At 51.4% G+C, this 27,971-nt stretch overlaps 7 protein-coding genes across 7 annotated transcripts; 5 read left to right on the top strand and 2 right to left on the bottom strand.

Moving 5' to 3' along the window:
- Nucleotides 1-163: 163 nt before the first annotated feature.
- JN550_007337 (uncharacterized protein) lies at nucleotides 164-2,143 on the top strand (the record flags this gene model as incomplete). Its single annotated transcript, XM_049319176.1, has 1 exon — nucleotides 164-2,143. The coding sequence occupies one exon, from the start codon at nucleotides 164-166 to the stop codon at nucleotides 2,141-2,143; it is 1,980 nt and encodes a 659-aa protein (XP_049170619.1).
- Nucleotides 2,144-3,161: 1,018 nt separating this feature from the next.
- JN550_007336 (uncharacterized protein) lies at nucleotides 3,162-4,926 on the top strand (the record flags this gene model as incomplete). The annotated part of the gene is made up of 5 exons (XM_049319175.1): nucleotides 3,162-3,455; nucleotides 3,517-3,531; nucleotides 3,601-4,002; nucleotides 4,112-4,471; nucleotides 4,585-4,926. The coding sequence occupies 5 exons, from the start codon at nucleotides 3,162-3,164 to the stop codon at nucleotides 4,924-4,926; spliced, it is 1,413 nt and encodes a 470-aa protein (XP_049170618.1).
- Nucleotides 4,927-5,785: 859 nt separating this feature from the next.
- JN550_007335 (uncharacterized protein) lies at nucleotides 5,786-6,913 on the bottom strand (the record flags this gene model as incomplete). The annotated part of the gene is made up of 3 exons (XM_049319174.1): nucleotides 5,786-5,808; nucleotides 5,863-6,663; nucleotides 6,718-6,913. 3 exons carry the CDS (start codon nucleotides 6,911-6,913, stop codon nucleotides 5,786-5,788), a joined length of 1,020 nt encoding a protein of 339 aa, XP_049170617.1.
- Nucleotides 6,914-8,686: 1,773 nt separating this feature from the next.
- On the top strand, nucleotides 8,687-9,198 carry JN550_007334 (uncharacterized protein; the record flags this gene model as incomplete). The annotated part of the gene is made up of 2 exons (XM_049319173.1): nucleotides 8,687-8,802; nucleotides 8,916-9,198. The coding sequence occupies 2 exons, from the start codon at nucleotides 8,687-8,689 to the stop codon at nucleotides 9,196-9,198; spliced, it is 399 nt and encodes a 132-aa protein (XP_049170616.1).
- A 2,758-nt stretch (nucleotides 9,199-11,956) lies between these two features.
- Nucleotides 11,957-17,926, top strand: JN550_007333 (uncharacterized protein; the record flags this gene model as incomplete). The annotated part of the gene is made up of 1 exon (XM_049319172.1): nucleotides 11,957-17,926. The coding sequence occupies one exon, from the start codon at nucleotides 11,957-11,959 to the stop codon at nucleotides 17,924-17,926; it is 5,970 nt and encodes a 1,989-aa protein (XP_049170615.1).
- A 767-nt stretch (nucleotides 17,927-18,693) lies between these two features.
- On the bottom strand, nucleotides 18,694-22,711 carry JN550_007332 (uncharacterized protein; the record flags this gene model as incomplete). Its single annotated transcript, XM_049319171.1, has 7 exons — nucleotides 18,694-19,049; nucleotides 19,114-20,146; nucleotides 20,229-20,321; nucleotides 20,424-20,437; nucleotides 21,015-21,159; nucleotides 21,226-22,284; nucleotides 22,442-22,711. The coding sequence occupies 7 exons, from the start codon at nucleotides 22,709-22,711 to the stop codon at nucleotides 18,694-18,696; spliced, it is 2,970 nt and encodes a 989-aa protein (XP_049170614.1).
- A 2,965-nt stretch (nucleotides 22,712-25,676) lies between these two features.
- Nucleotides 25,677-26,132, top strand: JN550_007331 (uncharacterized protein; the record flags this gene model as incomplete). Its single annotated transcript, XM_049319169.1, has 1 exon — nucleotides 25,677-26,132. The coding sequence occupies one exon, from the start codon at nucleotides 25,677-25,679 to the stop codon at nucleotides 26,130-26,132; it is 456 nt and encodes a 151-aa protein (XP_049170613.1).
- Nucleotides 26,133-27,971: the final 1,839 nt, after the last annotated feature.

The following is a 27,971-nucleotide window of genomic DNA, read 5'->3' as shown; positions in this document are numbered from 1 at the left end:
TCTTCTCCGAAAGGGGGAGCCTCGTCATTGAACCTTCTTCATATGAGACGCCATTTCAGCAGCCCCGCCGAACCGAATAATTACCCTCGAATTGCACCTGGTCGGGCCCGCAAGGGGGATAGCAGCACCTGCGGCTCAATGAGAGCGTGCCGTTTCGTCAACCATGTTCCTCCACTCAGGTGCCAGCCTGCATGGCCATGAGTATTCCAAGAGGGACAGAACCACCCCAGCAACTGGACATGCTGCCCCTCGCCGCAACCCGTTGCTACGATCCTCCTTTGGCACGCCGTTGAGTCGACCGTCGCCCTCCGTAGAGTCTCCTTCGACTTCACCCAGTGCTGGGACCACCGGAAGGACTCTGAAAAGATTACGCCCCGTTTCGGACCACGGATATGCCTACACGCAATCCCCAACAACAACGCCAGAATCTGTCGTGAGATTTCTTGAACCGAAAGATGGGCTGGTACCTGCCACCAAAGCCGATGCAATGAGTGAGGATGAAGCTTCTTCCATTGTCGACGTCTCAGACAGCGACATAAGTCGTGCTGCGAGCTCAACCCGCCAACGTGGGCGCCGATCTACGAAGAAGTGCACTTCTTACTTGCTCGCCCAAGCACCCCCGAGCCTAGGCAAGAAACAACGCTTCTTGCACATTCGCCCCAAATTACTGCTCCAGCTCCAGCAATTGTCAGCCGACCAACGCCCGAGGCCAACCGTGGATGTATATACTTCGCTTGGCATTGCGAACACCTCGATCGCTGCACATTTGTGCAAGCGTTTCCCTCGATTGGCCCGGATCAAGAAGGAAGTCGGTATACAAGATGTTTTGCTGGTCAAGAGTGAGAACTACGATGCGACCACATTCGACTCCGATAGTGACGGCGACGAGGATAACATCAAGAGCCGAGACTTGGTGGCCATATTGAGTCCGCTTAGAGGGCAAGACAAGGCAGAAATTGCGCTCCCCAATGGCAATGTGTGGGTGGCTGCTCCACGGGTCAACGGCTCAAGTCTTTCCTACGAGTTCACCAACGTCGATGAGAATGGCCACGTAATCACGGCTCGCTGGGTTCGACGCCAGGTTACCAGCACATCTCCACCAACCACCACATCTCCTACAATGCCTCCTACACCACCCATCTCGACCCCTGTATCTCCCACTTCTGGTCCCCTCTCTTTCCCTTTCCCACCTTCATCTCCACCTTTGGAGCACAAGTTTACCTTCAGCATCGTTGACCCGGACTGCCGTCGTCATCCGATTATGGCCACTTTGAAACCCTCCGCGTTGGAAATCCAGGACGCTTACACGACCGTATCCCAGTCCGCAGGCCGATTCCCACCAACTTCCCCTCAACTAGGCAGTCCTGAGAGCCCAAATTCGGAAAATAAAGCCTCGCCAGTGAGACGGACCAGGCGTGTCGAAGAGTGGCAAAAGGAATTTATCCAAATATCGGCCTTATGGGTGGCTCTGCGACACGGCTGGGTGCCTCAATTCCGGCCTGCAGACTTCATTCCGCAATCTGCTAATACAGGAACTAAAGCGGCCGATGCAAGGGGACCAACACACAATCGGAGTCGCTCTTATACAACAGGAGCCGAACCACCGCGTATGTCGCGTGACCTAACCGGTCGGAGGAGGAATCCATCTCCCTCTCTTCGGGAAGAAGGTGCTTTTAGCCCAGGAATATTGCCTAGGAGAGCAACTTCAACGGGGGCGGCAAAGATGCAGCGACTTATGACCCAAAGGCTTTCAGAGGCACCAGAGGGAAGCGAGACGGGTAGCATCCGATCCAAGGGCCGGCGTGTCTTGAGTAGTGACTGGAACGGGAGTGTTGCGAATCGACACACAGTCACATCAATTGCGGATGTTGTCGGCCGACAACCTCTTGAGGAGCTGTCTGGGTCAGATCAAATGGTGATCAAGACTCCGGCATCAAAGCCGGGCAGGCGTGCTGTGTCTGAGGTTTTCACCACTAACCCTCTGCACCCATCTCCACTCGATAAGAATCACGCACAACGACAGGATATGTTGACACACCCGCAGCCGCCAACGGCAGGTACTGACCTCCCGGTGCCAGATGGACGCCGTCATCACAGGTGGAATCGTGTGAGCCAGTGGTTCAGTAAGCTGCGGTCGCGGTAGGAAGCCTGCAGATCCCACCTTGGATCCAGAAGGACACGCATTCTTGGGGTAAAGGGGCGGCCTCGGAGCAATACGGCATAGGAGTAGGATCTTTTATTACCATCGATACCATGGGTTGACGAAACGCGTCTAGACGAACCGGGCCTGCAAGGGCAGAATTGGCTGTATTAGTATTCAAAGGACGGTTTTCGAGAATTAAGGCACCCTTAGCATTTTGCCTTCAAACTGATTGGACTATACGGCGTTGGACGCGGCGACCTCTGGATAAACCATCCAAGGCTTGGTCTGAAACAATTCTGTAGGACAGCAAAATAGAATTCAAGCCAAGCTGTTGTATTTTTAGAATCCAAGAAACAATACACTTATTTTCGAAGTTTTGGTTGGAACTCATCGAGCTAGTCGACGAAGTCAACTTCGTGTCATCCGGCCCAGTTTCGCATCAGCTTTCTATCCAGCGTTGCTGACAAAACCTGGCACCAATAGGGATTCAAGCGACGAATTTCCCGCCGCCTGACTCAATGGAGCGTTATGATCCACGCCTTACGGAGCCACGAAGTTCTACCGACACCCTCAAGTCCCAGGATAATCGGCCAGCCTGCCGAACTCTGCGTTCCGGCCAACGAATAAGCACCCCCAACTCCGCCCCTCATCGCGGAGATCTTGCGCTAGAAGCTAGGTCCGAACTTCACCCAGCCGTCAGGCCGTTAGCGATCCTTGTATGCCAAGACCTTCCCCGTGCGGAGAGCTACGTTATTGAAACTAGAGAAATGCAGGAGATCGCGACTCCTTCTCTTCTCCTTACATATCTGACGATTGACGTGTTCAGATGACCGGGCCTCGTATTATTAATGCTTTGGCTTGTCTACATATAAGTAGTCAGGTACCTACGTTCTTCTAGCAGAGTCGTATGCGGTGGTTGTTATCGACGCAAGCTACGGTATAGGTGCCTTGGCAGACTGAATCGGGACACACAACCAGCGCTTTAACAGGGAAATATCGTTAGAGCAGTCATTTGATTATGGCGTCCACTTCGTTCACCAACAACGGAGGCTCCTCCTCAACCTCAGTTATCGAGCTTGAGCCCGTCCGTTTGGCACCCTCTACCAAATCAGCTACCATCCCATTTGACACACCCGCCGATCCCACGACACAGGATCATGGCCGTACTGTTGGCGAGGACGATGACCTCCCGCCCCCGAGCACGGCGAGCAGTGTGAAGCAGCGATGGAATTATCCCCGGAGTAACGTTCCCAAGGTGGCGGCATGTTTCTGGAGCTTTGTCGTGATGGGTGCAAATGATGCTGCATATGGTGTAAGTGAACTTGACGTGAAATTCTTGAAAATCAGAGACCGCGAGACTGATAGAGATATAGGCACTAATACATTACGTACGTTGCTTACCCTGGTGGAGGGCGAGGCTCCCTTATACTTGATCACGGATATTGACGCTTCTGCAGATTGAGCGCTACTACAACCTGACGTATCTAATTGTCTCCCTGATTTTCCTCTCGCCCTTTGCCGGCTACACGTCTTCAGCTTTCATGAATAACATGATCCACCATCGCTTTGGCCAGAGAGGCGTCGCCCTCCTCGCCTCTGGCTGCCATATGATCGCCTACTTGATCATCGCGCTGCACCCACCGTACCCCGTGCTGGTCATCGCATTCATGATCGCTGGATATGGCAACGGACTCGCGGATGCTGCATGGAATGCGTTCATCGGAAACATGGATCATGCCAACGAGATCCTCGGGTTCCTCCATGGACTTTACGGGTTTGGGGCAGTCATCAGTCCGCTCGTTGCCACGAGTATGGTTGCCAAAGCTGGGTTGCAGTGGTATACGTTTTATTATCTCATGGTTCGTCGCCCTATTTTTCATTCGACTCTGGTAGCTTGGTTTTAGACCAAGAAGGGGAAATCGATGAGAATTTTCATTTTCTGGAATGTTCACTAACAAGCATATTCAGATCGGCCTCGCGGGTATTGAGCTCATGACCTCCACTGCGGGCTTCTGGTCTGCCAACGCCGCCGAGTACCGGGCGTCCATGACGCAATCGTCGGCGGACTCACCGAAGGGCAGTCTGCGAGCGGCGCTGACCAAGCGGCCCGCAGCCCGCGTCACCTGGCTCTGTGCGTTGTTCTTGCTGGGCTATGTCGGTATCGAGGTCGCACTGGGGGGCTGGATTGTCGTTTTCATGATCCAGGTCCGCCAAGGCGCTGAGTTCGCAGCCGGTATGACAGCCACCGGTTTTTGGCTCGGCATCACTGTCGGACGCGTGATCCTAGGGTTTGTGACGCCGCGGATCGGCGAGAAGCTGGCTATTAGTGTGAGTAGTCCCAAGCCCAGTATATTGCTCCTTACAAAGGCCCGACGAGTTCTGGCTTCTCTTACAGATTCCCTATCCTTGAGAAGTTGACACTGAGACATGACCCACCACAGATCTATCTCCCAATTGTGATCGGTCTGGAACTTCTCTTCTGGCTGGTTCCACAGTTCATTGTTTCAGCTATTGCTGTGTCATTCCAGGGTTTCTTCCTGGGCCCTCTATTTCCAGCCGCCATTGTAGCCATGTCAAAGCTGCTGCCACGCCATCTACATGTCGGAGCTATCGGGTTCGCCGCCGCATTCGGAGGGTCCGGTGCTGCGATTTTACCTTTTGCTGTTGGTGCCATTGCGCAAGCAAAGGGAGTCCAGGTCTTGCAGCCCATTATCTTGGCGCTGCTGGCTGTGATTTTCGGAATCTGGCTGGGGCTACCCAGATTTGGGCGCAAGAGTGAGTAAGGGGAGGGGGCCCAAATTTGGAGAAGACTGGAAACGCTTGTCATGTCACTCCTGTGATTTGGTAAGTCGCACACGACATAAAATCTATTCAGAATCATTGTTTATGCTTCCATCTTAATCGATTGCAACCAATAAGTTGATCGTGTTTTAAATCCCATATCACAGACCTCAGAAACATATCGGCTCTAGGGTTTTACTACAAAAGTTCCACGCAGGTTTTGAGACACATTTTTATGCGAGTGTGCTCACTTGAACACAGTTCATGTCCAGCTCATAATCAAAGCGGTCTTCGATAAAACGACCTCTAAGCGGTAACTCGTTGAGAATGATCATTTAGTATCTGACAGACTGATTTGAATTCTTGTGCTATTGCCAACCAAAGCCCTACAAACATGTGTGTGAAACAGCAAAACCATATCACCATATCGCTGATTGTGGGATTCGCCACATACTATCAGAAGTCAAGGCCGGCCGTGAAGATTGCTAACACAAAATGCAGCTGCTATTAGTATTGAATGCCCCATGAGCTCTTGATGCTATCCCTCAGTGTAGAAACCCACCAACTTCCATTGACCTCACGATTGGCCCATAAAACCTTTTGGTGAACTTCCATGAGCAGCCATGGTAAGCTGTGTGCCCTCTGCGATCTATTTTTGGCTATGTGTCTGAGGAGCTTGAATGCTTGAGATGAAGATTGCCATGCTGAAGGCCAGTGCCAGATCCAGCAGAACTCTGAAAGTGCCTATTCGTTTCGTGTGGCGAGAGCGATGTGTAGTTGAATGGAAAGCCGAGAAATCGTTGTGCGAATATTTTATCGCCGCCAATTACCCCAGCAGTCCAGACCGCAGCTCGGTGTTGATTAGTCGCAATCCAGCATCACAGCTGTGACACAGGTTAGTCGAGCTTCACATATTTTCGGATCAGTAGGCTTCGCACCTTGAGCATATAGCGCATAGGTATCTGCATGATTAATGTTTTTGTCGGCCGGCAATGCTTGGACAGCTTTATAGCCATAGGATCCATAATCATTGGCCCCCTTGATCTGATCAAGATGAGTGAACTCGTGCACCATTGTGCCTGCCTGGTCTTGTGCATGGCAATCCTGCGTGACAGCCGGAAGCAAGGTAAAGAATAGATCGCAATAAGCGATATAGCTTTGAGAAGGGATTGCGTAAGCCAACACTCCTGGTACACAGTTTGGATACCTGTCTGAGCAGTAAGTCTTAGAGATGCCAGAGGTAGGATTGCACTCCGCGGCGATCTTCTCAAATACTTCCGAGACAGTACCACTGACGGATGACGAGTTGCTCTTAAAATACTCAACAAGTCGGGTTCCAGCGGTTGCGGCTTCTTTTGCCCGAGTAGCCCATAACGCACAATTATCAATTGTGGTTCTCAGGGTGGTCAAGTTTGTCCCAGTACAATCGGACTGCAATAGTGTGCGTTTTTCGAGGAAGGCTTTGCGCGCAGCTTGCGCTTGGGATCCGTTTATATGACTTGAAATTATGTTACTCGTATAGGGAACGATGCCGGCGATTGCAGTACTGCCAGCACTAGCATAAGATAATGCACCGTTTGCAATAATTTGAAAGACACCCCCAGCACTAAGATCGTGCATATGAGAGATGTCGAACTCCGTTTCGATCATTTCATTGACTGGAATAGTCTGAAAAGCATCTTCGTCCAGCGATGCAGTTGAAACGAGCAGACGGATGCCATCGAAAGGAACCCTTGAGCCTACCATATAATTAATAATTCACGATTATACGAGGGAGACTGAGGGGCTCTTACCAGATTGGAACACTTCTACTTTTTCTGTAGCCGTACTCTCCAGAAAAGTACCAGTCCTCAAGACTTTAAGATCTTCGCCGCCGTTGTTGGTGGTCATGACTTTAATTGCAGTGTTGCCAATCATCTGGAGCGTAACGTTGAGAGACGCTGCATTGGTAAGCCTTGCTAGCAGACATACGCCCATTACGAGTTTCATCTTGTGAAGCTGAACAAATATCTTCAAGACAGAACTAAGAGCATTTCGTACTCGACGCGTTGTGGAATGTGGTGACTTGAAGACAGACTCGCTACAATACCAAAGATCTCCTTCTTGAAAATGAATGAAGATCACATACGTTAATCTGTCCAGCCCGCGGACGTGCTTCTTTTACCCTTGCCTTAGAAGCACTACCCATGTCGCCAATTCCCTACCCAGCTCCAATGCCAAGCGATACTCCCGGCTGATGTAACGTAAATGAGCATGAGGTGACCTGAGATGTGGCATTTCCCTTCGAAGTTCAACCATACTGTAGGTGCACGAGTCGGACTCTAGATTATCTCCAGTTACCATCTTTTTCTGGCAATATTACTGTGGCAAATGGAGGTGGTTAAATTCATATCAAGACCGAATAGTAGCTTTTCACTCTCCCACGGTATTGGAAGAATCAGTCTGACTCGAACTGTGGGGCCAGTTATGCTTGGCTATAAATCAATCCTGCCCCAGAACAATGGGACAGCAGATAACCCTCGTCTACGCCAGCTTAGCGTATGGCAATACGTTACTTGCCAAACGATACATCATCCAAGCATAGAAGGTTGTAATGTCTTGTCCGAGATAACGAGGGATCTAAAAGTACACTCTTTTTTGGACGAGTCGAGGCGAATGTGGCTGTTAGAAAGCTTGGCACCTAGGAGCGGAGATTTGAAGTAACCTCGACCAAGGATTAATCGGAACATGATTCATGAGACAGGAATTAATGTCGTTCCAACTCGAAATCGCCCTTCAAGATCATGTCCTGTAGACCTTGATCTCGAACAACCTGCTGTGAAGCCAGCGTGTCGAACGCAGACTTGTGGATCTGCGCGTTCCCGAGCGAGAAGATTGCGGTTTTGCGGATTTTGGGTCCTGAAAATTTTGTCCAGAGAGCATGGGTTTGGTTTGGGATGGCTTGGCCGAGGCCTGGAGCAAGAGCCTATCATGATGCGTGGCGGATAACTAGGGAGGCGGAGACGGATGGTGGAAGGATGATGACGGGAGGAGAAAAGGGCACTCTGCAGCTTCCTCTCTACTTTTCCGTAGATGTGGTCTGCAAAAAGTCGTACCAGAAGTTGGGGGAGGTCGACATGTTGATTTGTACATGTACGTATTTCCAAAGGTATGGAAGAGGGCGAGGGGAACAGAGACGCTTCCGCATTGCACTTGAACGATCACAACAGACTCACCTAGAGTCTAAGTGCATTTGCACCGTTTGACCAAAGGGCGCAAACTTCCAGCTGGAGGAGGGATTAAGCACAAGGCGGTCTCACCAAGCATGCTACTGAGAAGTAATATGATTCTCCGAACGTATGCCCGATACGTCATTCCGTATGCGCAGAATATACTGATTTTCTTACTAAGGGCCTGTAGTGGATAGAATGGGGTCTGGGCCATAACACTACCGAAATCTATAGATCTATAAGAACCAGTGGCGCTATGTTTTCAACAACAGTGAAGACAAAGGACTTCGACATAATTGATCATGACTGTGGACGGAAATAAGCACATAGGTAGGCTAGTGGAATCACTCGTCCGAACCGAGACACCGGGATGCGGGGATAACGTTCATCATCGCCGGGCTTGCCGGGTCCGATCCCAACCTGTTAAAACCCGATCCTGTGAGAATTTATGAAGATTTCTAGTTGCACTCGACTGGCACTTTGCAGGTCTGCATTCTACAAACAATAATCAATTTGATTTATCCATTGGCATCTACATAATCACTGCGCAGATATGTGGGGTCGCATCCTCCTGACCGTCGACGCCCTGGGCATGGGGATCGGCGCGCTCAAGGCCGACTACTTCAGCGAGACACATATGTTCAATCCGAACTGGCCGCCGCACGCCAAGTGAGTTGAGCCCATCGTTCCCTGCAGAAACGATAAGCCAGCTAGCCATAACTTCACTTGGCCATCCTCTGGCGAGTATTACTGGAATCATGATGGCTGACGCTCGCTCACAGATTTCATAATGCCCAAACGGTTGGGCTAGCCGTGACACTCGCCATGGCAACGCTGTACTTTGCTTGGCGGCGAGCCCCAAGCCCGGCGCTGCACCGAGAATTCATGAAGACCGCTGCATTTGTAGGATCCATCTACTGGGTCACGGGTTTGCTCAGCATCTTGCCCGAGGGCACCACGGGTGTGGACCCGGAGTTCGGGGGCCCGGCGTTCCCGCAGAAGTACATCTTTACGCCATTTCTGTTGTGTGGGCTCATAGGTGCGTGGATTGAGTATCGACATTAGGGAGGAGGGCTGCACGCATCACGCAAGGTGGGTGACCTTGTGAAGGAATCAACTGGATTCAAGAAGGATCCGCGGGCCACTTGGTACGCGGGGATTTGTACAACTCAAAGGAAGTACGAGCAATCCCTGGGATTTCGCATGCTATGCGGGTGGGAAATGGGCGTTTGGAACCGGGTGGCTGTGACATACCAGACGCACCCTGTAGTTGAGAGAACTTGGTGTCTACAGGGGCCATGGGACCTTTGTATGATCGATGGCCTTTGACAAGGAAACACTGAAATGCCATTATTAATCATCGGACGATACTTTCTGGTTGGTTACCAGCTATCCGGTTATCCCGAGGGTTCAAGATGATGGATGGTCATACCTGACTTGTGATGAGCCGACATTACGGGCATTTAACAACGGATTGTGCAAGTATGCATTGAAACGGGCTCAAGGGCGTGCAGACAATCATGTAATCAAGCACGCCGGCTTAGGTCCTGGAAAGAAGCTTCCCAGAGCTCAGGTAGAGGGTAGTACAGCGTGTATTCTGGGTGTCAGACAAGCTGCTCGTATCGCAGTGGCTTACCGACCCGCATGACCAGGTCTTTTGTGGCACACGTCAAAATTCCACGCAGGTTCCTTTTTGGGCCCGGCGAGGAAGGCAGTCTCTTGTGTGCGTAATCGCAACTTTACAGAGAAGACCACAGGCGCTGCAAGAGGGGTGTGTCAGGGCACCAGTCGTGAACCTGGCTTGCGTATATCCCTTGCAGCCTGAAGAGGAGAGAAGCGTTGTGGCGGGCCTAAGAATAGTTCAGTCACCCGATCAGCAAAAAGAGGTGCAAGGGACGCATGAGTTTAGCGATTAGTGTGATTCGTCGTCGCCAGTGTGCCTAGTAAAGAAAGCAAATGAGTATAAGTCCTCGGTGAAGTTGGCTCTGTCAGGGAACGTGTACAGGAGCGCATCACTGCTTCTTGGTTGATTCTTGTCGTGTTTCCACCTCTGCTTTCCACGGCAAGACTTGTAAGCCTAGGTTGCAGTGTCACTGCTCACTTCCGACGGCTATCTCTTGTATTGTATACAAGCGAGGCGCGAGTGTCCCGGGCCAGTGACCTATCCACCCGAGAGTCCGGACAGCGCCTACTGTGTAGAGACGATATTCGACCCTCGAAAAGATCGCTTAGGTAAGCCTGCATCATCTCATGTTTACAGAGTTCTGTCAGCTCTTGATTCCCACATACAAACTCGAACCGGGGAACGATGGGTCTTCGTTCCGCTGAACTCTAAGGCGCAGGTTTAACTTAGCAGCGGCGCACGCCATCCTTGACATAAGCACATGCGTCGAGAAGCTGGGCGCGGACGGCGAGGCTGCCACTGAGCGTGACGCATAACCTGCCTGTAGCCTCCCATAGGGTTCGGACGCGCTGCATAGGGCGCCTGCAGCACGCTAAACGGTCCGCGGTTGGCCTGCAGCACAGCACACCACACCACACCACAACCAACTGCACCCATACCCCACGCGCTTGGAGCATCACCGCATCGACATCCCAGATTGGAGTGTGTGATCACCCAACTGCGGAAGGGCGTACGGTAGCATTGCGGAACGCGTGAAAAGAAAACACATCACAAGGCATCACCGAGGCCGTGTGGTGCATGGGTTCGTCGATAGAAGGCGTTGCTTTTGCCGCTCGGGAAAGGGCAGGCACTCCATTCTCTTGACACCTCACTGAGAGGGTCGGACTGCGTCCTCGTCCTTGGCCGCCCGAGACAGAACTCACGAGTCAGTTATCTACAGCACAGTCCAGGCATTGGAACTTGGTAGAACCCTTGGGGCCTCAGCCCGACAGCTCGACCCTGGGCCGGCAGCAGCTCCCAGGCTCCTAGCTCGGAGATCTCAGCTCCTACAGTAGTTAGTTAACTTACCCGTGCGCGTTAGCTGCAGCTCCAGGAACTTGGCTTGAGCTCCCGAGGTCCATCCAGCCTGCCAGCCCGGCTTATACACAGCAGCCCTGGGCTGTAACTGAGTTAGCCTCCAGCCCTCCGACCCTCCAGGCCCCCGAGACGCCAACGTCAGCTCCAGCCCGAGGCCGATTGTCTCTTGATAACAATTGCTTTGTGAGCGGCCCCGACCTGACTCGCAACCACGCACAATAGCGACGAGATCCACCGACGCAGTGTCGTCATCAGTTTCACTCTATCCCAACTCCCGCTCGCTCACAGGTAGGTAGTTGGTGATACCAGCTACAGTCGATGGGAAGCTGTGCGACTCGATAATCCAACGGCCACCGACGCAACGCAAGCCAAGGTCCACATATCTCGCTGTCATCCCCAGGTCCAAGTCCAGGTCCAGGTCCAGGTCTGGCACAGTGCAGCTGGGTGCGACCAACCAACTGCATCTCACATTGCAGTCAGAGCTCTCTTCCCCAGCTCCAACCCGAACCAAGCTTATCGAACGCCCCACGAGCTGCGAGCGGCGACATGTCATCGGAAGCTCTGTCGAACCACGAGACCATTGCCATATCTGAGCTCCCCTTCACCCCGTCCTTCGATATCTGTCGTTACGGCTGAGCTGTCGACGACCCTTCTTCATCCTTTTCCTCATTTCCTCGGCTCGAGGCGTGCCATCGCTTACTGAGCAGTGCCTCGCGACCGGCCACGCACGAGACGACGGAGACGACACCTTCACTGCACACCGTGTTACAGCGGACCATTCCCCCAACGATCGCCACCCTTAGGCCGAGAACATCCCATCTCGCACGCGCCTCCGCATCGACCATGGAAGACCAGCTCGACCCTTCAGGCGCCGCAGCCTTGTCCGGAGCCTCGCAGTTCCTAAGCACATTCGCCTCGGGCGAGACCATATCCAGAGCTACTTCGCCGGGCATCCCCTCTTCCGACGGCGCCCAAGACCACAGCAAACGCTACCGGCCGAGGACGTTTTCCTACTTCGAACTGTTGCCGTATCCCGTCGAGGAAGAGGCACAACGTGAGGCTGCGCTGCAAGGGATCCTCAAGCAACTGTATATTGCCATCAAGGCCGAGGACTTCTCGCCAGGCGCTTTGCACTGGACAAGACAGCTGCAATCATGGCTGAACCTCAAGTTCGACCTGCCCAGAGACTTGCGGGCCAAGCTGGCGAAGCTGTACTTCCACTTGTCCCTGGCCCCAGGGCTGGACGGCACTACGGCAGACCGTTTCAGTAGGATGGTCTCCGTCTTGGCCAAGCGGAAGCACCTCGTCAAGCCTATAGACGACTTGACGCTGGATTGGCGCCCGATTTGGAAAGAGATCAAGTCCTTGGTCTTGCCCGGCGAGGCGCCTGCGCATCACTCCTCGCGCAGGAGGGGACTGAAGCACCTGTGGAAACTGTGCTTGCAAGCCTCCATATACTTCGATCCCAGGGAGAGACGTGCCATGCTGGATGAGATCCTGCCCTACTTCAGCACATCAGACCTTCAGAACGCCTACATTGTGGTTGGCACCCTCAACATATTACTCCCCACCACTCCCGCACCCCTGACGGAGATGCAGTCACAGCCTGCAGATTTCGTGCCCACCTTCTTCCATCTCTGGTCCCTCAACACCCGATCCAAGGTGTTCGACACAGCCTTTCTCGACATCTTCTCGCGCATGGCTAGGGACTACCTGACTTGCCAGCATGTGCCTTTCACGGAGCACGGCATCTTCACACGAGACCAGTCGGACCTGCTCTTTACTGCGATCCTTCGCCTGACCGAGATTCCCGTAGGCCAGGCCAACTCTCCCTACACCAACCTGGATTACTCATCCGGCTTGGGTCTTTTCCTGGAAAAGGATAAGAAAAGATATCCCATCTCGTACACTATTTCCCGCTGGGTCATCTCATCATTGTCGCCGAAATGCCTGGGTAAGGACAGTTCGATTCTGAACAGCCTGGAGGGGCTGATGGAGTCTGTCGACACCTTCTTCCACCCCTCCAATCAGGGCGCATGGACTCAGATGCTCGCCCAGCTGACCTTCTATCTTACGGAGATGTTTGTGTCCAGGTGGAACAAGGAGCAGAGGGGCGAGCAAGACACGCCTGAAGATCGACGACTTGATGATAACCTCAAGAAAAGATTTGTTTTGAGTCTCAGGGAGGTCACCTTCATGGGCCTGTTTGGTAAGAGCACCAAGATAACAAACTTGTACTTTGGCTCTCTTCAGAATTTGACCTATCTTGAACCTGACTTGATGCTTCCTGGTGCTCTGCAGAGGTTCTATCCTAGTTTGCAAGGTCTAGTCGAGGTGCATCGGACAACCTCTAGTCTGTGTGGCCTGCAGATGATCGCCAATATCATGTCCAAGCAGAAGGGTTTCCGTTGTCATATCACCGCTCTGCTTGCCTTGGCCTTGCCTGGAATCGATGCCAACGATCTGAACAAGACGCAGTATACTCTCAACTTCATCCAGAGCGTCGCCTATAGCATACCGTTTGTCAACCTGGCCAAGGAGAACGCCAATATTCATGACACAAGCGTCGCAATGCAATGGGTCCAAGGAGAGATGGAACGGATGGAGAGAGAGGGCCAGGAAGTCAAGATCGACTACAAGACGGAGCTCAGTGATGAAGATGAGGCTAACATTGTGCGCTCTTCGACTGCTGGTTTCGGGGAGTTCATCCTGGCCCTGCTCGGGAAAGTCTTCACACTGCTGGAGAATCTCCCAGACTCGTCCCATCTACGCTCAGGGTCACCCGAGGACAACATCATCAACACTCTGCCGGCAGCTTTGACCCCGTTGTTTGCGTCTCTGTCTCCTGAGCTATTCGATATGACGCTGGAGAAACTTGCGACCTTTGTTTCTACCCATGTCGTTCACCAAGCTCGCGACAGTATGGCTTGGATCTGTAATGCGCTCTGCAAGGTCAACCCCGAGAAGACACTCAAGGTCTTCATTCCCATGCTGACAGTGAATATACGCAATGAGATCGACTACAACGGTGCCGCATCAGACCGAAGCAGTGGTACTGAGGTTCTCCCTCGAGATCGAGCTCTTGTATGGCACGTGAGCATTCTCAGCATGTGTGTTGTTCACGTTGGTGCCGAAGTATTGAGGTACAAGAAAGACCTGTTCGACATTGCTCAATACATGCAGGAGAAGTGCCGCGGTCTCCCCACTCTTCACATTAGCAACTATATCCATCACCTGCTACTGAACCTGACACACACATATCCCATCGACAATGCCTTGTACGAACCCGATGTGATCAAGCGGGGCTTGGACGTGGACGATTGGGGACGCGGTACTGCGCCGGCTGACTTGACTATCCGCTGGCATCGGGCAACTCCGGAAGAACTGAGATTCGCCGTCGAGCTCTTCCAGTCACAGGCTGAGGGCGCCATGCAACGACTTGAGTCTTTCATGAGCGATGATCCGCCTGTCAGCAGGAACGGCAAGAACAAGGAGTGGTCTGACGAGGTCTCCCGTCAGCTCAGTCAACTGCGACTGGTCATCTCCGGCATCTCTACTCTGTTCGATCCCAAACGTGCTTCGGGGGGAGCCAACGGTCACACCAATGGTAGCATTGACCATGAGGGTGATGAGGAGATGGAGGATAATGATGAGGAAGAAGATCCACTTGCTGAGGTTGGCGAGGATGACGAGACGCGACCACAGTACAAATATCAAAGTGGCTATCTTCTCACCCCAGAAGATTCACTCTACTCACGCATTCACGACATCCGTGACAACATTGGCCACCTCCTATCTCGTACACACTCCTTCCTCAACAGCCATCAGGCCGATGACGTCGCCTGTTTCACGTCTTTGTATTCTACATATCGGATGTGGATCACTGACGTGGGCTTCGAAAGATCTGCCCATCCACTCGAGAGGCTGCAGAGACTCTACAAGGCAGATGTTGGCCCATTCAAAATCAGTGCCCTTCGAAAGGCCTATCCTCGCCCGTTGCTAATCAAACGAGCGGATGCATATCACTTGCAACGAGTCAAGCAGAACGCATCCGTCAGAAACAAGAGTGAACTTGACAAGAAGCTGCTGCTTGACCTAGCCCAATCATGTACTTCACCGTACGCCGATGTGCGGCGAGTGGCTCAAGGTGCGCAGGATGCATCACTCAAAGTCTTGATTGGAGGCCGACCCTTGGTCATACCTGTCATCCTGGAACAATTCCGCAAGGCATTAGCCGAGGTGGACCACGATCGTATCAAGGGCTCTATGTACACTCTGCTTTTCACCAGTCTTCTGAAGACTCTGATGAGAGATTGGAGATTTGCCCCCGATCTCATGCGCCTCTACATCCAGACCGCCGGGGTAGACAAAACATCCATCCAAAACCTCGGCGCCAGCGCTCTGTTTCCGCTGATAGAGTTCGGGAAGCGTTTTGAGCTTATGGTCTTGCTGGATGAGAACATCGTGAACTTGATTCAACCTTCCGAAGATTGCTCGAAAGTCATCGATTCGCGCCATGATTTCATCCTGGAACGCAGAAAGAAGGTTGAGGAGAAGAAGGCCGCCCTCGGCTTGGAACTGGTGGACATTGCCAAAGGTTCTCACTGGAAAACAGCAAGCAGGTGCGCTATCTTTGCCACAAACTTGTGTCTTCGTTTCGATTCCGTCGCCCCGTCACAGTTCATCGAGCTGGCCATCCAGGGCGCCAACGATCCGCATCCTGGTCTGCGTACGGGCTATATCACGGCATTTTCAAACATCTTTACCGTGATCGACCAGCGTGCAGTCTACAACCACTCGTACAAGGACTACTTGGAAGAAAAGGAGAAGGACTCCAACAAGATCATAGTGCCTGTAACGGAGAGCGATGCTGCACACACCGACAAGTTCCTTGACCAGTTCAAACATTCGGAGAATGCCGATTACTACATCGATACTGACCACGTTGGTTGGCTAGTCTGGGGAAAGCAATTCACGGCCTTCAAGGCCAAGCCCAATCGCTTTGATGACTACGATGACGTTGAGAGAGCTGCGAGAAAACAGATTGGCAAGCTACTCACCAGAGAGTGGCTCGCTAAGTGTTTTGATTACCTCAAGCAAGAACCGCGCGACTCTTCGTCGGATAGGTTCCGGAGTCAGAATGTCATCTTATTGATGCATGTTTTTGACTTGATGAACTACGACCAGACCGCACTGACATTTGATGACGTAAAGGAGCTCACACTGGAGGTCTATGGCGATGGCAGTGACAAGCATCAGCATCGAGCAACTGCTGAGATTGTTGGCGCCTTGCTTGCGGGCTCTGCGGATGATCCTATTGAAATGAGAGATCGATCCTGGGGCTTCGCCCAGCCACTGATGCTCAAGATCTTCGCTGACAGCTTGACGCCGGAGAACCTCAACTACTGGAGCACATGTCTGCACTTTATCATCGACACCAAAGATCCGCGTCGTGCTCATGAACTCGTCGAGAGCCTCAGCTCTTTCCGCCTTGATATGTCTTCCAATGCTGCCTTCAAGGAGTCTTCCAAGGTTTTACTCCTCGAGATTCTCATCAACGACTGCGGTTGGCACTTCCGCATTGAGAAGTCGATTCTGCAGGACTTTTTAACGCACATTGATCACCCGTACAAGTCTGTACGAGAATCGATCGGTCGCGTCATTGCTACAATCTACCGCACTCGTTATCACGAGTCTTTTGAGAATGTTTCTACTCTTCTTGACAAGAACAAAGCCGAATCTACCATCGGTATACGCCCTTACAAACCAACCGAGGAATTCTCGGCAACCATCAATGATGTGTTCGGTCGATTGGAGAAATGGAGACATGAGCGCGAGCCCGGACAGCAAACTCCTTCTTCATACACGTCGGGCTCCAAGACTGTTTTGACATGGTTGGATAGCACTCTATCTTCCCAGGAGTGCGCGCAGCTAGTTTCATTTTTCCCAGAGCCCTTCATTGATCAGTTGCTCCACATGATGGATGTCAAAGAAGACCCTGAGCTGATGCGACTGGCTTATCATGTCTACCGCCACCTGCCGAATATTCCATTCCGGTCTGGAGAGGATGCTGCATTCATTTCGGCCTTGATCCGCATCGGCAAGAGCGCTACGTCGTGGCATCAGCGCCTTCGTGCCCTTGTCAACATGCAAGTCATATACTTCCGACGCCTCTTTTTGACTGCGCCGGCACAACGAGAGCTTCTCTTCGACGCAGTGGGTGACATGCTCTCCGACCCGCAGCTAGAAGTCCGCACGGTTGCTGGCGCTACCCTCGCCGGAATGATCCGTTGCTCGCCTGCTGCAATTCGAAACCCCATCATCAAGACTCTGAAGAAGCGCTTCGAGACTCAGCTTGAGCGCAACCCGATGCCGAAGAAGAAGGCTCCTGGAACTGACACGCCTGTTAATGTCACACAGCAGGTGGTTCGGCGTCATGCAGCTGTCCTTGGACTTGGATCCCTGATCGAGGCCTTCCCGTACGCCACGCCGCCGCCCCAGTGGATGCCTGAAGTGCTTGCACTCCTCGCGAGACGGGCAGCCAGCGACCCAGGTGTAGTTGGCAAGGCTACCAAGGGCATACTTTCGGAGTTCAAGAAGACCAGACAGGATAGTTGGGGAGTTGACCAGAAGGTATGTGACGTCATTGACGACAACTTGGCGACTGTTGAAGCTGACTATCCCAGTATTTTACTTCAGAACAGCTGGAAGACCTCGAAGGTGTACTCTGGAAGAGTTACTTCGCATAGGTCAGCCGTGCCGGAAAAGATGTATGCGGAAGCACGCATATGGGAATTTGCCATCAGCCATTGAATACCTGCCAGCTGTTCAAGCAGGTCACCGCGAGCATTGTGGCTGACACTATGTATACTTTCGAGGGTGGTGCATGGGACAAATAGATGGTATGAAGCAATTAGTGCACAGTCTGTTCCATACGCGAAGCTGTGTTGCGGCGGATTCCGATGTATCCTTACGTCAAGGTTGCGTGTGCGCCGCTGTACGTTGGACCGTGTTCAGTTCTCGATTCAGCATGGGCGTGGTGTTTCCATAGAAAGAGTACGGCGTTCCACGGGTGTTGGCTTAGTGTGTAGTATATATTGCAATTGCATTGCGAGAGAGATATTCCCGTTGTATTCAGTGAAAGTCTTTGCCATGTTCCTCGTATCTCCCTTTGTCCGTTCTTTCTCACGAGACACGCGTCCCGGTGTCGTCTACCCCTTGCCCTGCTCTGCTAGACTGATGATCGTGGAAGTCATAATCTCTATCCGTTATAATATCACGGCATATTCAGATTGTGTCCTCCGTCTCGCGTATAGTGCACCCAATTCTTAGTATTAGCCACCAACCAAAATTGGCAGTATATCAGGTATTTGCGATGCGAGTGTTGTATAGTTAAGATCTATGTAATTTACAAGCCTGTAGCGTGAATTCCATTCTGTGTTTCGTGAAGGGGTGTGTCGCAAGTACTTCGTTCTCGGTGACTAGTTACTATGAGGTTGACAGCTCTAAAGCCACCAGATTATAATTGTGGATATCCGATTCTATTACTGCATTTAAAAAATATCCTTTAATCGTGCATGTCATATCACTGTAATATTCTCCTTCCAAACAAAGTTGTTCCCCGTACCGGAACTCCAAGTATACCCCACCACGGTCTTCCCATCTGAAGCGATTCCGTACAACATTCCATCATGATCCATGGCGATTGAGGTCAAATTCACCGCAGGATGATCTTCAGTAGATATATCTCCTTCGTTTTCGAAGTGGACTGGACTGTTGCGTGTCCACGTGTCGGGCTGATAAAAGCTGGCCGCAAACTTACCACTACCGTCCATACTCATTACTATGGCCTCCGAGTGGAAATTCCTAGGTGATGCAACGACCTGCGGTACAATGCCGTCTATCACTTCTTGCGATGATATCGTGGGGGTCGTAGCTGGCAAAGTCGTTAGCGGAAACGGGCGAAGATACAAAGGGGCGCTAGCTTGGGTAATTCCTACATTGAGTGCGTCCCTGATAATTCTGGTAGACCATCTTGATGAACGGATTCGAATAGTAATAGAAACGAATCTCGCTCACATCAGAGATGTTCGTCCCAGCACTCGAAACAAAGGGGTACATGGCGAGACCGGCCCCTGCCCAGCCTGAATCGATTTGCGCAGTTGTCGTCCAGGAAGGCCCCCAGGTTGTTATGATGCTCTGATTAGAGGCCTGATAGAGAATGGCGAAATTGTTATTACACAGATAGGCAACGTTGTCGTTTGGACAGAAATATCCCATTGCTGCGATTCTCGAGTTCGTTGCAGCTTCAAGCTCTGCTTTGCCCAGATCTCCGCGACTCCAAGAGGATTCCAAGTTCTCATCGCGGCAGGTGATTTCTTGAAGGTAGTTATCGTTGCTAACGTAATATAATGTTGCAACAAATGGTGAGAGCCCGAAGTCGATGTCCTCTCTTGATACAGCAGCTGCGGCAAGAGCAGTGCCTGGCCGCGGGCTCAAGTCTATCTTCTGACGCTGGAATTCTCCACTAATGTTGAACGCGGACCACGATCCGTCCGCTCCCTGCTTTTGACTGTAGAACAACGCGCCATCAAGCTGGTAGAAGACTGCCCTGCGCTGTGTACCAGAACTATCAGTCCAATTGAGACTAGAGAGTTGAGAGTCGGCTAGCGGTCCGGACTCAGGCCCCGTCGATGTGGCATCTGGCGATGAAGGTGTCGGTGAGGCACTTGGGCTCGTGTTAACAGGAGCGGAGTCGGGAGCAGCAGCACGGTTTCGATTGACAAGGCCGCCAGCTATACCCCCGGCCAAGGCGCCGATAACGACAACCGCAGCTATTAGCACAATCCACGCCTTCCTACGCGTCAACCCAAAGCATGATCGTGACTTCGATTCTACCGTCGGAGGAACGTATTCCAGACCAACATCTTGAGGGACAAAGTACTTGTCCGTAGTAGCATCCACAGCGATCTTGTTATCTGAATATTCCGGTGAATAATAGGTGCGCTCTGGGGCTGAACTGTCCAGATACCTCTGCCACCAGGTCAGCAGCAGCTCATTAATTTACTGGTTTACTGAACGGCACACTGCCAGGCGAGGCTGTGAGGGAACTTACAGGAGGACTAGCGACTTCAAGAGTACTGTACGTCGCCTGGTGGTCTGTCATTTCGATGGCCGAGAATCTCTCATATTGCCACTGGGCCCGACACTGATCAAGTGAGAGTCATATCGAGACTCGATGTTGTGGAAACAGAGAAAAATGGTTGGGCAGTCGCATAATGAGGGTGAGGCAGAGTCGCTGCAGTCATACGGCACTGCAAGTATCTGCGGCGGTAAGTAAGATTTGATGTCCACCAGTTCATACCCCTGGTATGCGGATCTAAGCTCCCATTTGATGCCCAGTACGGGATGCTTGGGTGGATAGTAGAAAAGTACCCTGTGGACCCAGCCTTGTCATTCGTTCGCTGGCTGTCAGCATGCGAAATACCCAGCAAAACTTGAGGCCAAGGTGACCCTCGGACCCCACTCCCTGGCCCCAAGCGGGATTGCCAGCTCAGCCGCACAGGTTTTTGGGCATTGGAAGAATTCGTGGACACGTCAAGCAACAGCTTTTTCGAATATTTTAGAATTGGTTGAGCAAAAAGTGCTCAATATTCAAGGGAACAAAGTTGAGTCTCTTAAGGAGGCGAGAGCATAGGTCAACGTATCAGGTCAATCTCAATATGCGTGAAACATCTCTTGCAACAGACCACGGAGATCTCAACATGAATTATTTTCTCTATTATGCAAGACAGCTCGAACACTGACATGCCAGGTGCGTCTTGTGCTCATGCGTTATCCGCGTTGTGCTACCAAGGATGCCCATGCGCAGTTATTTTATCAGTGGTCCTTCTAGGCTCACCCAGTTTGACCTTGAATAGGTTACGTTGTGCATCCCAGCTGTATCCCACCACTGTGTGATTCAAATTAGGCTCGAACTCGCCTTCTTGTGTAGCCTTGCCATCAATACCTCCCGGAGTCAGATGAGCAATCGTCAAGGAAGAATACTGAGATATACTGTAATCTGAAAAGTCTGTGATCATTGCAAAAATCTGACATCCCTGCCGTCGTACCTCTTGGTTTGGGCACTTCTCGACGGCTCGGCTTACAAGCGGCAAGAGCTTTTCGGAGAGTAGGCCTTGTTGAAGACGACTGTATCTTGGGTCGCCTCCAGTGGCTCTCTCTACCGTTTGCCTCGCAAGGCGGAGTATGTCGAGACAGTCGCTCGTATAAGCCTCCAAGCTGCAGCGATAGAGGAGACATTTCTGAATAGCAATTCCAAACATTGCATCAAGCTGATGCACCTGCAGTCGGGTAACATCCACCGGGCTGGAGGCAATCAGAATCCTGCGCCGCAGGCAAGTCAGCCACTCCCGTAGCTGGGCTATGATGATGCAAATTTCGCCGGTCATGCGCATAGAACCACTGTCTCCCGCAGTAATCACCTTGGTATACTCCATGGTCCAGGTGACTGCTCGAGAGTAGAATGCGCTGAACATTCTACAGACTTTCAACGCGTCCGCGTTGTTATCTGGCATCGGGGCATGAATTGGAACGGATATCGTGATACTTGCTCTTTGTGCATCTTCATCTGCAGGTCCCATGAGATAACTCACAGCGACCATCCGGCAGAGGAACACTTCTGCTTCTTCTATGCCCTCATCGTCGAGAGGGGCTGCAATCAGGATCTGGTCCTGCATAACACGGTGCTTCAATACCTCAAACCCCGTACGTGTTGCTATTCGAAAGCCAACCATATTGCCTTGCAAACTCTCAAAGAGTGATTGCAGCATACAGTAGACCAGAAAAGTCCTTGGCTGGATGACGCGCTCTTGATCCGCTATCTCGGTGCGAAATATCTGGATGGCCCTCCCGTAAAATCGTAGCGCAGTTCTATAGTCGTTGTTCCAAGCTGATATGGGTGGTCCCGTGGACATATGCAGCCGCTTGCGCGTTTCCACCTGACTCATGGCACGGTCAAGCGCACCAATAGCGACAACGAAGTATCGCACACCCTCGTTGGTTGCCGTCTCTCTAGGGACGGTTCTCAGCCAGAAATTAGAGCAGCTGTGCAAGCTCCCAATATTCATGGTGGGAGCTACGCTGACCCTAAAGTGGTAAGCATAATAGTTCTTTACCCATTAAGTCAGCAATTCCCTTGATGAAGCTTGCTATATACGGGCAGGCTGCCGGTTTTAGACCAAACAGGGCCTCGACATCTGATGAAAAAGCAAATTTGCTTTGAATTGTGTCGAATAGCACAGGGAAGGGGATGCCGAGTGTACGTACCACTTCAGGACTATCTGAGCTGCTCAGACTTGGGCGATAGCTCGACAGATTAGGCTTGCTGCTCATCGGCGTCGCAGGGACTTTCATACGTCGTCTCTGAGGCTCGGATAGAGTTTGCGCGTAAGTGCAGTCAAGCTCCAATCGCTGACAGCGGCGGCATTGCGGCTTTTCCTCGAAACACCGAACATGAGATAGCTTGCAGCACAAGCAGCCGCCCCGGCCTTTTGGGGCGCTCTGTCTCTTCCTGACTTTGCGAAGAGGGTCCGCCATCTCAAAATGGCGCGCAAATCGTCACTGCTTCGGAGTAAGGGCCAAGGAGCCAGGGCCGGCACTTGGTAGAACGAGCTATCCTGCGTCGAAAAGAATACGTGCGTATTCGGTAATATCACGATAGGAATTGGACAGTGGCGGGAATTGTGGGCTCAGGAATAACACCCCTTAGGGATATTTATCCTTGGTAAGCCACGTCGTATCTCTTGGTTCGGATGCCTTGTGCGTCGTATTTGAACGCGGTGTTGTACCTGATTGGCTACCTTTACGACGTAGGCATCCGTCTTCAACGCCTGCTGACAAAGCTCACATGCAGGGTAGGAGAACGCTAAAATTGGAAGCATTGATATACTTACACTTTAGAGAATCGATTTATTTCTGCCTTCTTTACTTGAAGTCAGTAGTTGCATGCTGTGCCGTGGGAAACACAGTCAGTTAAGGCTATCAGGTCTTTGTTCTTGGCAAGCCGTATAGGAATAGGAACCGTTCAAAACTCTGCTCATGTGGAGGCGTCAAAACTGAAGGAACCGATAACATTCGACGTCTATTCATATGAATTAATCCATTATAACTTTACATCTCAATCCAGACAATGCTGCGAGGACACACTGCAAGTGGCACTGAAACGTCAAGCGTCAAGCGTACATCATCATACTTACTACGAGAGGAGCCACAGGTTCAACCCTTCTCTATCATAAAGACTAGTGGCATGAAATGCTTGAAGTCTGGTCCCAAAGCTCTTGCTCCTACAAAGCTCTGAAAAAAGCCTAACATCGGGTCGAAAGAGTTCACCGAGTTTTGACATCCGACGACCAACAGCATTGTAAATCGCTCTCAGAATCAACATCCAAACCCAGAATGACCAAGTCGGGTTTCGGTATCTATCACTCTGGATGTGTCAGTCTGGGTCATTGCCCATTCAAAGTGAAGATGCTGGGTTATGCGCCTCGACAACAGGACAGATTACTCCACCGTGACGAAGACGATACACAGCGTTCAAGCCAACTCAGTGCAGTCTGTCTGTCCCTATAATCGCACCTCTGCTGCGGCCTTTATACCTGCTGAGCCTATGCCTCTTGCTGCATCATCAACACGGGCAGGCTATGCTGGTGGTAGCTATCAGTCGAAGAAATGACTCTTTAGATCCTCTTTCCCATGGAGTCCCGTGCGCCCAGGACTATATTCATGGCCGCTTGAAGATTCCGAAATCATCGTATGGCTAAGATAGAGAAGAGCAGAACGCATCACCACACGGAACTCGCATTTAGAGATCGTAGCCGAATTCAAGGTATTCAACGATGCTAAGCAGATGCATGGACTCAAAGACGTCTGTGTTTTGGCTTTCTAACAATGTCTTCGGGACTACGTAGGTAATGTTTCAGGTAGCTGGCAGATATGAGCCAACGAAAACTACCGTTGTGTGTGGTGTCGCTTGGCAATGTCGTTTCTGCCGTCCTGGCGGCTGGGTTAAAGTATGTCACGGTGATACTGGTTCTCTAGAGAGCCGAGACAGCAAGCCTCTAAATGCTGTACCCTCCAGGATCTCGACAAAGGGCACTAATCTGTGCGTTCGTCAAATTATGGTCGAGGCTGTGGTCTGAATTTGTTGAGTCACGATATTGTTAGGGTTTATGCACGACGGCGACAATGGGCCTAAATCAACAGCGTCACGGCCAGAACAAAAGCCAGAACGAAGTTGCAACGTCTCACACTGAGATGTGGTGGCCATTGAAGACAATAAATGAGGAAAATTCTCCTTTCCCGCGCAATCTTGTAGGTTTGACGAGCTAATCGGGTGCATACGTCGAGTCTCGGGTCGGTTCATAACCCATTTTGTGCCCGGCAATACCTCCGACACCATCACTTGGACAAGCAGTGTGACTCGATCTGGTAATGACTCTATTGTATGAGCGGTGAAGACGTGGATGTATGAGGCAGGTCAGGCTGCCTCTAACTCGGACTCGTCGCCCATGGAGGCATGGCTTGGCCCAGCTATAGATATTTCTTTAAGCGCCACTAGCTTCAACGATCCAATCCGATCACAGGTCTGGTGGTCTAGTGGTATGATTCGGTAAGGAATTCCACCTCCACAAAATTTCTCACACAGCACGCTAACATCCCATCCAGCGCTTAGGGCACACCCTACAGCAGATATGCGCGAGGTCCCGGGTTCAATCCCCGGCCAGACCCAATCTTCTCTTTTTGGGCCGTTTGGGAGTTGTAGATGTTTTATTTTTGCTGAGGTTGACGATTCTGATGTTTTTGGAATGTTCGGACGCGTGCCACGACTCATGTTCCATTTGTGGCCTTTGCCGGGTCGGCAGGCCAAATTATGTCAAGCCTGTCAGGTGTTGCGTTGAGAGCGGCAGCTGACACGCGATGTGCCTTGCACGGCACTTTCTATAGGTGTTGGCTGGTTGATAGTAATGTATACCGACGGTACGTTTTGTTTGAACTTGGAAGACTCATATTTACTCGATTAGTGAGTGTTTAAACACCTTATTCTATTGTTTTATAACTATTGATCTGTGCCGTTGTGCCACGCTACCGTCTCGATTCTGGATACGTGGTGTAGAGCCGGGAGACAAGTGGATGAACTGGGGACTGACAGTTGTGGCCTGCTGGTCTCCGATGGCCTGCCCATACATACCCTGCAATTCCTGCTCTTTGCATCATCTAACCACACAGCATACTTTATCATCTAACCAACTTGAAACTTGATATTTCTATTCGTGTCTTGTGTATGCTGCTTGCATGTGAAACACGATAGATAGTATTGGTTTGCAGTCATAAAGAGCGACTGGATTCGGCAGGTGTGGCTGACAGGCCTTCCCAACTGGCAGCTAGATGGCCGCAACCGGCAATAAAGTTCGCTCCGGTCCTCGCTGAACTGCAGCAGAGAAAGAATATCGAGACTCTGTGCCGAATACCATATCGAATTGCTTGACAACCGGCCCAACGCACAATGGAAGCCGACGACGCCCAGATCAAGGCCCACATCGAGAGCCTCGTGGCCAACAACCTTCCGCGCTCGCCTATCTACAACTTCCTTCTTTCAAATGTCCACATTCACTCGGCAACCAAGGGCTGCGTAAAGGCCAGACTGAAGCTCACCAAGAACCACATCAACTCTGGTGGCGGTATCCATGGCAGTGTGTCGGCGACTATTGTTGACTGGGCCGGCGGCATGGCCATCGCGACATGGGACCTTCGAGAGAGGACGGGTGTCTCAGTCGACATCCACGTGAGGTATCTCTCGTCTGCTAAGGACGGCGATGAGATTGAGATTGAAGCAACCGCCGACAAGGTTGGAGGGTCTCTCGCCTTCACAAAGATCCTTATTTCCAAGATTGTCGACGGGGAGCCTGGGCCAATTGTCGCCAGTGGCACCCATACGAAGTATGTCAAGCAACGATCATAGACCCGCTACCCGGCTCGAGAGGACGTTGGGCATCTATACCAATAGAGAAACGTACAGGCTAAAAGACTGGGTTGTGTCATAATTTACAACTAGAGTGAAGACTAAGACAATCGCCTTTATACCATGGTTCCATCTCACTTATAGAGTCTGCTATCGTCTTATGGTGTTATGTACCGTGCCTTGATAAGACTTTCATTAATGCCGGATATCTATGTTTCCAACTCCCCTGGTTCCTTGTGTCGCCCGAAATCACCTAGGTGGCTACCAAGAAGAGTGCACCATGTCAAACAGATCATGAATGGACTATGATGGGCGGTGAAAACTGTTAACCAATTCACACCATACGCGTAATCCCTGTGCATGAAGACGATCCAAAGTTTTACTCGGCATACCCGGGAGCCTTCTTGACAAAGAACATATTCGACAAGCTAATTACCGCATTTACACCTGGCAAAACATTTCTCGCCGCAGTCAATAGCCCTGCCAAGATATAATGCCACGAAGCTTCGTTCAAGCGTATTCACAGTAGTAGAAGGGAGTTTTAATAGCAGAGTTAGCACATAGATCAGCTGCCGGCCTCGCAACACATGAAAGTCCATGTAAATCACAGAAGCGCTGATAGTCGCGTTACAAAAGGACCAGACCGAAGTCGTCTTCTATCGTGGGTGCATCGCTTTCGGTGCTCTTTAATAAGCGACATCGGTCATTTCCCCGGAAATGACGTCCTACGGCCCATAATCTCAAACTGCGGAACCATGGTTATCAGCAGGCGGCAGAAAAGGGTGGTTATACGGTATCGTTCATCAAGGATCAAGGGTCATCGAACCGCGCGGTAAGCCCTAGAGACCTAACTACAGACCAGCCAAGTGCGTTTGTGGCGTGCAATTGAGCAGGTCGACACTGCTCAATTCTTGAGGCCTCCGCTAGACACATGACGCGGTTGTACTGTGATTTATCAATATCAATGCCAATACCATGAGGGCAACATTAAAATAACAAGGGGCTCACCGGCTAGTTTAGAGTTCCAGTGAGCCTGGATAGGATGTCGATGAATCGATATTGGAGGGTGTCTGTGCCCTCCCCAGGGCTACCGAGCCTCTAGGCCCAGATCTTACATATCCAGTTCGACGCAGCTGCAAACTTGACTGCGAAAGATCCAGTTCTGGGACACATGACCTCCTTCAGCAGAGTGTGCATGAACATTGTCTTGTATATTGCAACCAATCCGATGACCCGTAGTCAGCCATAGCCAAGGGGTCAGACGTGTCACGCATGTCCGGGCCGATATCTGCCCAAAGAGGAACATGTAGGTTGTACAGGCGCAGAGGTCTCTCTTGGAAAGAAGCCGGTAACCCCCCCCCCCCCCCCCCCCCCCTATATCTCACTGTTGATAAGGTGCGGGTGATAGGCGGCAAGACGAAGTGCGCTGCATGACGGCTACCGTTCCAGGATACCGCACTCCATGGTACGACTTAGGAAACCAGAACCAGGCGTCTAACCGCCAACTCCACGATGGCCCGGATTCCTGAATTGGGATCATTGGTGAATTTCCCCTCATGCAGAGAGCACGCTGGTTTCCGCTCTGGCTTCCGATATCCTGGACACACAATGGTCCGCCAACCCACATGACCATTGTGCGGATGAGCTTGCGCACGCACACGATTCAAAGTTTTGTTGTCCCTCAAGGCACATTTTTAATGAAGAGTCTTCGTGACTTCACAAAGCAGGTAATATATTTCCACAAAAAGCTTTCTCAGATACCGATCTAAGTCTAAGTAATGCACAAAAGGCAATTAGGAAATGATTCGAGAATGGCGTCCCCAGGGATTTCAGATGTCT

The sequence above is a fragment of the Neoarthrinium moseri genome (genome assembly GCF_022829205.1).
Source record: "Neoarthrinium moseri strain CBS 164.80 chromosome Unknown scaffold28_Wmoseri_CBS_16480, whole genome shotgun sequence".
NCBI lineage: Eukaryota > Fungi > Ascomycota > Sordariomycetes > Amphisphaeriales > Apiosporaceae > Neoarthrinium > Neoarthrinium moseri.
This window is presented reverse-complemented; position numbering and strand designations above follow the sequence as displayed.